This window comes from Mus caroli, chromosome 2 (genome assembly GCF_900094665.2).
Source record: "Mus caroli chromosome 2, CAROLI_EIJ_v1.1, whole genome shotgun sequence".
NCBI lineage: Eukaryota > Metazoa > Chordata > Mammalia > Rodentia > Muridae > Mus > Mus caroli.
Genome location: NC_034571.1, coordinates 97,627,013 through 97,640,586, shown reverse-complemented (window position 1 = coordinate 97,640,586; position 13,574 = coordinate 97,627,013). Strand labels below are relative to the sequence as shown.

Genomic DNA, 13,574 nt, shown 5'->3' with positions numbered 1-13,574 from the left:
GGTGCTGTTCCGGCCGGAAGAGCACTTCATTTTAACTTAATCAACCTCTAAAACTCTGACTTTCCAACCAGGATCACATTCTGAGGTCCTGGGGAGCACCACTGCAGGGTGTGAATTGGGGGGTCACAATTTCATTCCATAATGGTCCTTTCTCTGTTGCACATTCCAAGCCCTTTCCTACCGTAAGACTTTCTGTTAGGCTGCCCTGTAGTAAGTACATAGCCAGCCCCTTTGCCTTCAGGTCTTCGGTAATATCACCTCCTTAGGCAGATCTTCCTTGAGCAGCCCCCACCAAACCAGCTACTCTGTTCCAACCCATTTTATTTCTTTTATCATGGTGAAACTGATATATTATAGTAAACTGTTCATATCTGTAGTAAATGGGCATACCCTTGTGACCATCAGCTTAATCAAAATATGAAACTTTTTTCTCTCTCTCATACACCCCAGATAGTTCCCTCTCTCTTCTTTCAAGCACTACCTGTCCAGGGGCGACTGCCTATCTGATATCCACCATCACAGCCCTGCTTCTCCTGGACTCTTATAAATGAATTGTTGAGTACATACTATGTATCTGACTTTCCAGCTCAGCTTCGCCTATCCTGCTGCATTACCAGTGTCTTGTTCTTTTCTATTACTGTTCTCATAAAAACCCAATGTCATGTGCTTATTCATCACCCTATTGTGGGATATTCGGGTTGTTTTCACCTTAGACCTAGTATGAAAAATACGCTGAGAACTTAGCTATGTTGTAAACATGCCCTCATCTGTTTCAGACAACCCGGAATAAAGTTTCTGGCTTGTAGAGTAGATACATAGGTCTGACTTTTTTTCTAAACTGCAAACTTAGAAAGCATCAAACCATTTCCCTCTTATCAGCAATGACTATTCAACCCTATTTCTCTGCCTCACCAGCATTCACTGTTATTAGACTGGTTTTTTTTTTTTTAACTCATTCTACAGAATCTGAAGGGATACAATTTTCCCAGTTACTGATGATACCTGCAAGTTGGACATTTTGATAATTTCCTTTGTTGAGGTATCTTTTCAAGCATAATGTACCATTTTTAAACTGGATATCTCTTATTCATTTATCAATGTCATTTACATAGCCTGAATATAGACTCTAATATTTTCTGCTGGTCAGTAGCTTGTCTTTCCATTAGTGTATTTTTTTCAAAACTAGTTATTAATTTTGTTGAAGACTTCAGGCTACAAAATATTCCCCAAGGCCAAACAGTAGGACTAAGTTCGTGAAGTAGTTTCATATGTCCTATGGAGTCCCTAGCAGAGCTATAATGTCTCTCAAATTTGTTCCCAGGGAGTTTCAGAAAGAAACTGAGGTCACATACATTTTTACCCTCTGTGTAGGCAGCCTTGCTGTATGAGACTCCCTTGCTCTTTGGAAAATAACATGTAGGGCCCAAGAGTCGACTCAGTAATAAGGAATACATTCTACTCAGGTTCTAGGGGATCCAACTCCTTCTTCTGACCTCTGCAGGCATGAACACAGTGTGCACATGTACACACACACACACACACCTAGGCAAAATACTTAAACACATAAAATAATAAAGTAACCAAATATAGAAAGTTCTTTTAAAGAAAGAAAACAGTGTGATTAGAACTGCAGGTGATTGTCCTGTGTGAGGGCAGCACAGCACCCAAAACCAGGGCCCCTGTGTTCAGGGGAGAAAGAACGGTCTTGATTTCTTCTATAGGTTGTAATCTACCACGAGAAAATTCATAACTACCCCAAAACTTAAATATATGCATATTCTCTATATCAACAATTTCACTTGTGTGAATTTAGCCTAGGGGTAAACACATGGCTATATACAAGTTTAGTCACAAGAATATCTTTTACAGTTTGCTGCATATAGTGAGATATCAGATGACCACTGAAAAGAGTAGGCTATATTAACTGTAATCTTAAAATTCCCTATAATATGGTTATGAAATTCTTTAAAATATTTCTTATGAGTGATATTCATTGACATATAATATTATATATAGTACTTATATATAATAGTATATAGACACATAAGTGTGTACTATATTTTAAAAAGTGTATTTTTTAAGCCTTACATTGGGGCTGGAGAGATGGCTCAGCAGTTGAGAGCATTTGCTGTTCTTCCAGCGCCCACATCAGATTGACTTACAACCACCTGGACTCCATTTGCAAAGGTTCCAACACCCTCTTCTGGCCTCTGAGGGCACCTGCATGCATGTGACATACCCTCACACAGACACACATACATACACATAAATAAAAGTTAAATAAACTTTTTAAAACTTTACATATTTGTATCCATGTGCATACATGTGTATGCTTATTTTGTTTATAAAATCATAATACAGACAGGATATTTTGAAAGAGTATCTAAACCAAAGAACTATGCTAACAGCAATAATTTGTAAACATCTCTAATCCTCAATTCATATTTTTCATATGTGATATCATACTCAGAGGTCATGTTGGTTAGTCTTATGTCATATTAGCACAAGCTAGTCATCTGGGAAAAGGGACTCTCGACTGAGAAAGTGTCTCCAGAAGATCGGGCTATAGATGAGTCTACTTAGCGCTTTCTGAGTTAGTGCTTGATGTGGGCATGCCTAGCTCACTGTGTGTGGTGACAGCTCTAGGCAGATGGTCCTGGTTAAAACAATAGCAGGCTGAGCATCATCCATAGAGAACAAGCCAGTGTCTGTTATTCCTTCTCTGCTTTCGGTCCTCTCTCCAGGTTCCTACCTTGAGGGCCTGACCTGACTTCCTTTGATGGTGGATTGTAAAGTGAAGAGCAAGCCAAACAAACCCTGTCCACCAGTTTGCTTTGGGCCGAGCTATTTATCATAGCAGGAGAACCCCTGACTAAGATGTGGTCTTTTTTAAGTTCTCTCCTTCACAGTCACAACTACTTTTGTTCTTCTCTAGGAAACGCCTACTTTAAAAAAAACAAAAAAAAAAAAACAAAACAAAAAAAAAAAACAAAACCCTGCAGTCCACACCCTTCCTCTCTCAAGTTTGCTGCCCCCACTTCCTGTTCTCTATCACAAAAGCCAGAGGATGTCCCACTTCCTGTTCTCTATCACAAAAGCCAGAGGATTTGATGTCAGAGTATGAGTGCCTTGGAAGGGAAGGCTGTCACTGTCACGGGCAACGTGTCATTGTCTGTTCTGTGTGGGGTCGGGATTGGAGGTGTTGGGCATTTATGATCTGTAACCTCTTCCCTATGCATAGAAACATCTGGAAGGACATACACAAAGGTCACGGTGTTAGCTGTCATCATTCTGGCAGATTACAATGGGTTTAATTTTCTTTGTTTGGCTTATCTGAGTGTTCTATGTTTTGTTATAATTAACAGTCATTGCTTCATTGTTTTTTCTCCTTTCAGAATTTCTACTGAATTATATTTTGATTAATTCACACACACACACACACACACACACACACACACAAAATAGTTTCCCAGGATTTTTCACTAGGAAGTTGAGAAGTAAATACGCTAACTTGCAGGTTAAATAGGCTTAAAAATACATTCTCATTCCCAAATATATCTCCAGACAGACTCTGCACTCAAGCCCACCATCAGTCAATGTGGGAAGGCTTCACATGTGTATGTCTAAGCATAAGACATCATAAGCGAACAGAAGAGTAGGGAAGGGGCAAGGGCCAGGTAAACCAGTGGTCACACTACCCCCATCTGAAAATGAACACATCTGTTTTATGTACCTGTGAGGCTAAGCAAGGCAATACATGCGGTAGACTCCTCACAGGGCAAGCATAGCACAGGTCCTCAAGGAAACGTGAATACCGGCTATAATGGATTTCTTTCACTTAACAGCTGATCAATGGCTTCAGACATAGAGCTCTGGATTGAGGGATATGGATGGCATAACCCAGACAGAACCCCAGAGGAGTTCAGAACCCCTGAGGAGCAGTTGGGAACAGTTAACTGCTTATTGCCAGATATTGCTGCGAAGCACTTCTGTTTATATACTGATGCGTCTATCCTCGTGGTCTCTGAGATAATCTTAGTAATTATTCTATCTCTGTCATTGTCTCAGAAGTCTATTCCTGCTTTGCTCAGAGCACACACATACGGGATGGTAAAAGATCTGTTTGTGTGTGTACAGTGGACGAGGGCTTTGTTTGACTTTTCAGTGCCTTAGGTTTCTCATCTGTACAATAAAAATAATCATACATGTTAATATTGCAGTAGGTTATCTTAAGAGTAAAAAGAGTCAGTGTATACAAAGCTCTGGGAACAGTACCTGGCATGTCAGCTTCTCACCTCTGTCAGTTTATAGTCACTCTTGCTATTTATCTCTCCTATAGGGTAGTCCTTTGGGGTCAGGTTTTTGCTAATTGCTGTCTGCTTAACACAGCCTAAAGAGTAACTAAGGCTGAAAGCGGTATTCGTCCCATTAAAACCAGAACAAACATGGCCCCATTCTGCAGGCAGAGGGCTTGGGAGGTGTTTCCCTTCCTAGGTGGACATCAGATGACTCAAAGGACTGTGGTGTTAGGAGGGATGTGGCCCTTCCTAAGACAGTTGGAATTCAAGAGACAGTGTCTTAGTTGGGGTTTCTGTTGCTGTGACAGAACACCATGAGCACAGCATCTGGGGGAGAAGGGGGTTTATTTGCCTTACACTTCACAGCACTGTTCATCACTGAGGGAAGTCAGCATAGTGTCTACTTCCCTGTACCAAAGGAAGTGCTAACCTTCACTAACCCAATTCAGAGAGGTGCCCTGCTCACCCCCACCCCCACCCCACATATTGCACAGCCCCACCCCAAGGATCTTAAGGAGAAGAGGAAGAGGAAGATACGTTACTAAGACTCTTGCCCTGCCTAACACACAACTATAAATTCACACAGTATATTTACCCTTCTGACTACAGATGTGTAACAGTACTGAAAAGTGGCAAAAATATAGCTCAGATCACCTCGGTGACATTAATTTCCCACCCAGGAGTAATCTGGCACCAATTATCCATTCTGTATTAGGGAGAATTGAAGATGTAGGGAGGAAGGCCACATGGGGTAGCGATCAGCATTGATGAGCCTGGAGCACAGTGGGATATGCCCAGGTCAACATGCCCACCTCCGGGCAACTTTGAGCAAATCATTCAACTTCTCTGTCCTCTCCTTTACAATGGAGCATAAATTAAAGACCCTTGGGCTTTGAATCAACTCCAAATGTTCTCTGCTTTATACAGAAACGTTCTTCTAGAAGTCAGATTCATTATCTAGAGGATATCTCCAAGCAAAATCTTAACAGCTGGGTTTGCTGGGTTTGCTGGCTTTTAGGAAACCCACTTCCAGCTTGTTTCTTGGGGCCATTTGCTTGGAACATTGTTGGCTCCAGCTGCATACGCAGCAGAGGATGGCCTAGTTGGTCATCAATGGGAGGAGAGGCCCTTGGTCCTGTGAAAGCTCTATGCCCCAGTATAGGGGAATGCCAGGGCCAGGAAGCTGGAGTGGGTAGGTTGGTGAGCAGGGGGAGGGAGGAGGTTTTCAGAGGGAATCAGGAAAGGGGATAGCATTTGAAATATAAATAAAGAAAATATCTAATAAAAAAGAAAAATAAAAAAGAAAACCCACTTCCCAGACAACGATCAAAAGTCCTTTCTCTAAAACTGCCCCAGTGGCATATGTGTCCTCATATAAAAGGATAATTTTATGTTCTATCCTATGATCTGCTTTTGTGTATGTTAAAATAAAATAATACTTGAAATTGCTTACTATAATTGTTTGCTAACAAACCTAGTCTTAAGGTACATGGAGAGCCTACTTTTGATCTTTAACTACATACAGACAAGTTCTAACTTGGCAACAAGAGTAGAAGAGATGCCTAATGCCTAACTTCTTTTTCATGCTGTGTTTTTAATTTATTCACAAATGTATATGTACTAAGTTAATACTAACAAAAAGTAAAAGTGTTTTTACAACACCATCTTTGTTAGGATTTCTTTCTTTCTTCCTTTCTTTCTTTCTTCCTTTCTTTCTTTCTTTTTTTTTTTTTTTTTTTTTTTTTTTTTTTTTTTTTTTTGAGACAGAGTTTTTCTGTGTAGCCTTGGCTGTCCTGGAACTCACTCTGTAGACTGGGCTGGCCTCAAACTCAGAAATCCACCTGCCTCTGCCTCCCAAGTGCTGGGATTAAAGGCTTGTGCCACCACTGCCCAGCCTTTGTTAGGATTTCTATTGCTATGATAAAACACTATGACCCAAAGCAAGTTGGGGAGAAAAAGCTTATACGTCCATTATTTGAAGTCCATCATTGAAGGAAGTCAGGAACCTGAAGGCAGGAGCTGGGGCAGAGGCCGTGGAGGAGTGCTGCTTACTCCTCTGATCATCATGACTTGCTCGGGCAGCTCTTTTATAGAACCCATAACCACCAGCCCACGATGGCACCACCCACAATGGGCTGGGCCCTCCCACATTAATCACTAGTTAAGAAAATGCCTTATAGGCTTGTCTATAGCCTGATCTTATAGAAGCATTTTCATCTTCAATGCTATCCCAAAAGTCCCCCATACCCTCCCACCCACTCCCCTACCCACCCACTCCCACTTTTTGACCCTGGCGTTCCCCTGGACTGGGGCATATAAAGTTTGCAAGTCCAATGGGCCTCTCTTTCCAGTGATGGCCGACTAGGGGGGACTTTTGGGATAGCATTGGAAATGTAAATGAGGAAAATACCTAATAAAAAGTATTATAAATAAATAAATAAATAAATAAATAAATAAAATTAAAGAAGCATTTTCATCATTGAGGTTCCTTCCTTTCCGATGACTTTAGCCTGTGTCAAGTTGACATAGAACTATCCGGCACAAACATGAATATAGCATAGCTCTGATGTCTGGGATCTTTGAGAGCAAGACTTACCTGTGTGAATGATACCCACTGATACCTTCCTACAGTATATATTTTATGCAGCCAAGTGCCTCATATACACAGTCATTCAAATTCAGGAGCATCTGTGTGGCTAACAGCAATAGTGGTGATGAGTGTGCTGATGCTGGAGACTACCCTCATCGTGTTTGTACCCTGTCCTAGTAGTCTAAATCTTTACAGAGACATTCGCGGATTCCTTGTTCGATCCTCTGACAAGCAGTATGTCATCTTTTTACTTATGACAAAGTGGAAGGAAAGCAGCCTCCCAGGCTGGGTATCCTTAATGCCCTAGTTTTTCGCTTCTCCGTGCACCTTAGATCTGTCACTTGCCGTAACAGTTACTGTATCACCTGAGCCATCCCTCTCTCCTGCTTTTTGCATTCTGAGGGTTGTGCATGGCCAGTGTGACAGCGTGCCTTAGAACTGATAATGAATAAGCACTCACAGAACATAACACACAATTTACTAAACATACCTTCATCAACAGGCAACCTAAGATGACAGTCCATGGAGACTTCTCTGAATGCTAATGGGACTCAGTTATCTACCCTGCTCACAGAGGCAGGTGAAAGAGAATGGTCTAGATCAATAGATCTCAAGCTTGAGCAGACATCTGACTCCTGTGGCATGCTCATGAAAACAGGACACCGAGCCCCATTCAGAGCTGTTCATTCATGTCACATTATACTTGTAGATCATCTGTATGTAGAAGGAAGATTGTGTTGCTGCTCGTGATAAATGGAGTCAGGGAACCAACAATTCCCTAATCAATGGCTGGACCCAGGCTCATTTATAGCGATTTGCTGGCCTTTGGGGTATAGGCTACACAGTGCTCCAGATTCTTATACCCAAAGGCATCAAAGATTTTTGAGAATGCTGTTAATTTAATCAGTGAAAGCCATTTCTCATTATTATGCTAATTAGCAAGTCTGCCACACTGATGTAGCTGTGGAGACCTGAAGACTATAACAGCTCCTGTAAAGCCTAGCCGACAGCTCCTGTCGTGGGAATTCCTAGACAGAGCACACTGGATATGACTTAAGTTAGCACAGGCTCCTTGACTCATCCCAGTGAATAGTTTAGGATACGGGAAAGCACTTCATTAACAAATCGCTCTGTTTGATTCCCACAGACTGAGCCTGAGATCATAGAAGAAACCAACGTGGACAGAGTCCACGAGCCCCGGGGCTATGGCAGGGCACGGCAGGTGAAGGGCCACTCAGAGACCTCCACACTGAGCTCGCAGCCTTCCATCGACGAAGTCCGACAGCAGATGCACATGCTTTTGGAGGAAGCCTTTAGCCTGGCATCTGCTGGCCATGCAGGCCAAAGCCGGCACCAGGAGACCTATGGCTCCACTCAGCACCTGCCGTACTCAGAGGTGGTGACCAGTGCTCCGGGGACCATGACACGGCCCAGGGCTGGAGTGCAGTGGGTGCCCACCTACCGACCAGAAATGTACCAGTACAGTCTGCCCCGGCCGGTAAGTCTCATCTCCTGTTCACCTACCATCGTTGGGTTTGCTCTCCCCACTAGATTCCAACAGGGGCCCAGAGCAAGGATTTTGGAATTTAGGGAAAAGCCGTGCTGGAGTCTTTTCTCACACTCCACTCATGTTCCACAGCCAAACCTTGTTCTTGGGGGACAGGTTCCTCACATTTCCTTTTCTGCTATCACCCCTGAAAGGGTTAATCCATTCTCCACTCACTGGTGGTTTTCTCCATTTTCAAACATGAATCTCAACTTAAATGTCCAAAAAATATCAAAGAGGCCTGTGTGAAGGGCCTGTGAGTCCTGGTGGCTAAGAACATAGACTGTGAGCCCGGTGGCTTGACCAGGAATCTCACCTCAACCACTTTCTGGCTTTGGAACTTCAGGAAGTTGCTTTAAGTTTCTCTTGGTAAAAAATAAATAAATATGAACAATAAGCTGCTTCCTGGTAAGAAGGAAATTCTTCCTAAGTACACAAGAGTTAAATCCTTATGCAATGTGCTGAACTGGGCATTGCTCGTATGTTATGCATTCTGTATAATGAACCTCTGAGACTATTTCTATTTTACAGCAAAGGGTGTCCAGTCCCCTAGAAGCTTAAGTTATAGACATTTGTGAGTTGCCATGTTGGTGCTGGGAATGGAACCCTCAGCTTCCAAACGAGCATGCTCTTAAGCCATCTCTCCAGCCCCCAGCTCTCAGCATATTAGCCATTTTAAAGTACACAGTTTGGTGACATCATACCCTTTCACATCCTTGTGCAACCACTTCTTCATCCTGCCAACATGATCCTCTATACTCATTAGAAGATGACTCCCTTCATCTCCCCTCATAGTCCTGGGAGCCAACACTCTACCTCTGTCTATAAATTAATCTTTGTCTTTATATGGTTGGTATGTTTCACTTAACATAAACTTCAAGTTTTGTCCGTGTAGTGTGCATCAGAAGGCCCTTCCGAAATTTTAAGACTGAATAATATTCAAGTGTACATATCACACTGTATCATTTTGTCGCCAATGTGTAGGGATTTGAGTGGTCTTCACCTTTGTGCCACAGTAGGTTGGCTACACACATATCTCACACACATATCTTTTCCAGTTCTTGCTTTCATTATTCTGGGTATCTACCCATGAGGGGGAGTACTGAGGCAAACAGAATTCTGTTTTCTACTGACATATTGTTTTCTGCAATGGTGTACGATTTTTCATTCTCTCCAACAATGAACTTTTTTATTTCTTTACATCTCACTGGTGTTGTAACTTTTTAGTCTCTTGACAATGGTTATCCTAATGAGTTTGAGGTAGGTTTCATTATGTTGTTTGTTTGTTTGTTTGTTTTGCATTCCTATAATGATACTGTGTTAAGCGCCTTTTCATGGTTTCGTTTGCCACTCATATGTCTTCTTAACATAATTTAAAACATATACTTTTAATCAGTGCTCAGGTCTCAGGAATATAAATTTGTCATTGCCATCAGAGGACTTTGATGGATACGTTCAAGAAGACCTGCATTCCTGGAAAATGTCAGCAACTCTAGATCACTCAAGTCACATTTGCAAAGGCCCGGATCTAAAAGGATGGGGAAAATCTCACATGGATTTACACATCTGCCATTATAAATGCTTTCCCATGTCATCATTCATATTACAGTTTCCAAGGTCACGGCGTTCTGATAATGCACATGAAGTTGGCACTGCCCCACTGGGGAAGAGAATTTCCTTCCGTAGATCTATAAGACACCCCAATCTTAACACTTTATATACTCCTCCTAGGAAGTTGACTTTTGGAAAGGTCCACTCATATCCTTTCTGTATTGATTGCCACCAACTTCATCTCATTAACTCTTTTCCAGTCTCTTTATGAGGATCTCTCACCTTGACCTCCCTAGCACAAAATGGAGTGGCTCCCACCAACCAGATGATCCTAGGACGCAGTTCTGAGACTCAGAGTCTGCATGTACTGGTGGTGATAAGATTAGTTCCTGAGAAATCGTTAGTGCAGGTCTTGCACCTAGCAAACACCCTAGACTTGTTAGTTAATACTCAGGAGACTGCTTGGCATGGTGCCAGCACATTAAATTACTTGACATCACTCATTATGATCCAAATAGTTCTGCTTTGTTGGGCCTATAGTCTATGACTCTTTTCAGCTTTCTGAACCCACATCTCCTTCTGCTCTGTTAAGACCCACCCTCAATGCCCCATCTCAGAGTCCTAGGCAAACTTTGCTTTTGTTTGATGGCAAGTCTCTCCCCTGGCTGTGTGGAGGCTGATTCTAAGAACCCACGAGCGCCCTGGGCTTCACAGAGAAAGCTTTAGATGATGGAGACAAATCTTCTGATTGGTGACAAGTGAGATGTTGCCATAGCCCTTACACCTCAGCTCAGTAAAGCCATTTAAAAACATTGTGGGACACTCGAACACTCAGGCAGCTGTTTGTTGAAATTAGGACTTGTCACTTATGCTGAGCAGGGCAAATCCATTGGAAAATGGGCGAGCTTCATAGGAGTAAAGACTGAAACATAAACCAGCCCGAGGGCAAGCCATCAAAGCAGAACACACTAAAAAGCATCTCTCCATTGTCACGGCTTCCATCTCTGCCAAGTGCACAAGATTCCTGTCTCCACAAAAGGAGAAGACAGCCAACAGGATGCAGTGTAGGTGATGATGCTTAACTCAAGACCTTGCAGAGGCCCCTGTGCTGTGATAATGTGAAAATCGATGGAAAGAAACAGTGATTTAGCAAGATAACCATGATTATTACCTTGTGTCTTGCAAAAAAAGAGAAAATGCTCCCAACTCTGCCGGGGGTTAATTGAGAGCTGGTGTTCCTAATGTGCCAGCCTCGTGGCATTTACATCATGGGAAAGGTATCTTGGAATTTCTACAGTGCAGTTTGGGAAGCTTTGATCATATTTTACCTCTTGAATCTATAAAGAAATTGGACTCGACACCTAATGACCAATCCAATTTTGCCAGCAGCCATAATGGGTCTACGCCAAGTGGAATGAAAATATCCTACAACTTCCCTGCTGGCGAGAGAGTAAGGATTCTTTAAAAGGCATCAGGGTTGAAGCACTTTGCCCACCAGACTCTTTACAGAAGAATTAACAGTAATAATAATAATAACATTTGCCATCTATTGAATCGCTATTGTTGAATGCACACCAGTCTAAGTGCTGTGTAGACATGCTCTCTCCTAACACAGTCACCCCTTGATGTCCACAGGAGACAGGTTCAAGATCCCTCAGAAGGCAGCAAAACTCCTCAGTACTCAGTACCCAAATTCCTCGTGGGCCTCATTTGCAAATGTGCCCTACACATATGCTCCTATGTCACCTCTAGGTCATTTATAAAGACATAACCCAGACACTATGTGAATAGCTGTCATCTCCCTTATTTGGGGAATAATTGTAAGAAATGTCTATGTGTGCTCAGTACAGACTTCAGTTTTCTTTTTGAGGACATTCCATCTGCAGACATTTGAATCCCCAGTTGTGGAATCCCTGGACCCAGGGGCCACGTGAACAGCTCTTAATTGCAGAAATGGGTGAAAACCTATTGCTGCCTAACACTGACGCCCACTTGATTTCCATCCTCTGATTAAATGGGAACTGTAGGGATGTCCTTCCAGCTCTAATGAAAATGCAAATATCTACATGCATGGTGTACGTTCTTCTCATAAGGAAGCTGACCCGATTTAGGGGAGCTTTTTCTATTCCTGTCACTGGTCTAGTATGGGAGGCAAGTAAGTAGGCTTAACAAGCTTGTGTTCCTCCTTCCCCCTTAAGGACAGAACATATCCTCTCCCAAGCATATCAGGCATGTTTATAGCCACCACAGCCATAGCACCCGGATTCACAATATATCACATTGCTCATATTTCTCCAAATAAATTTGAATCTGTCCTGAGCTTCCATCTGGCCAGGTGGGTAAGGAATTGGAGGGGATGATCCTGACCAGTTACTGTTGATCATGCATCCTGACACTCTCTGGATCCTTGAAGGCAGGGTCACTGTGCTATACTGACACAAGGCTCTTTGCTCTTGCTCGACCCTGAGCCCTGCCCATGAAAACGAGCAGAGCTCTTGATGTTTAAACAAAGCATGCTCCATTAAACTTAGGAATGTCACTGGATCTACAGGAGGGCTACTGCATGGGAAGAAAAAAGGCTGGAGAATGCCTCTCCCTGCCCACTGCATTAGTTGCCATCATGTCACTGTGACCAAATGCCTAAGGGAACAGCCTGAAGAAGGAAAACTAGCTCATGACTTCAGAGTCTGGCCGTGTTTTGCGGTAAGAGGAGACTAGAGACAAGATACCCCCAAGGACCTGCTGTCAACAAAGCAGCTAAGCCCTGCCTCCTAAAGGTTCCATAACTTCCCCCATCCTCCCCCCCCCCATTTCAGATTCAGCTAGAAAGCTTGAGAACAGCTTTGAGGAGCTGGAGAGAGAACTCAGTGGTTAGGAGTGACTGATGCTCTTCCAGAGGACCTGGGTTCAATTCCCAGCACCCACATCAGGTGTCTCACAACCACCTAGAACCCCAGCTCCAGAGGAACCGATGCCCACTTCTGGCTTCACTGGACACCTGCATACCTGGGGCATACAGTCACACAGTACATACACACACATACATGTGGATTTTTAAAAATTTGAAAACAGCTTTGAAATCAGCGTGTGATTCTATTCTCCTCTGTGCCTAATGGGACAGAAGGCAAGAGATGTTAACGTAGCTGAGGCCAAGCAGCTGTGAAGGATCAGATAAGAACCAACCTCAGGTTTAAAGCCATGTCCTCTGTACTGACCAACCCCCAACACCTCTGAATTACAGGCAGTGTGCTTCGTGGGCTTTGTGATTTTTGACACATCTGTTGACCTCTCTGGGCCTCAGTATCCTCACATATTGAAATAAGGAAAGTGGCCTCGATGTCTCTTGCTCTCTTTGAGGCAGAGAGCTTGGACAATGCTCATGCATAGCTCTCGGGCAGTGCCCTATCCATTGCTCTTGGTTGTCTGATAGATCAACAATGTGCTTTGTTCCTCCTTGGAGTTAGATTTTAATTGTCAAGCCTCTATCTTCAAATAAATCAGAACTATCCTTCTACATGACTCAGTCTGTACAAAGTCACCTGTAACTGGATATGAAGAGAGTGGGTGCTTTTCTGGATTGCTGACCTAG

At 42.9% G+C, this 13,574-nt stretch overlaps 1 protein-coding gene across 7 annotated transcripts in view; it reads left to right on the top strand.

Annotated features, from left to right (window-relative positions):
* Window positions 1-13,574, top strand: part of Kiaa1549l (KIAA1549 like) — a 271,141-nt gene that overhangs the window by 238,942 nt on the left and 18,625 nt on the right. For all 7 annotated transcript variants that reach the window (XR_003835987.1, XM_029474423.1, XM_021156233.2 and 4 more), the window contains one exon: window positions 8,036-8,386. Coding sequence is in view for 6 of the 7 variants with exons in the window: in XM_029474423.1 (XP_029330283.1) it covers window positions 8,036-8,386 (351 nt within the window). In the remaining variant the exon portion in view is untranslated. The remainder of the gene's footprint in view (window positions 1-8,035; window positions 8,387-13,574) is intronic.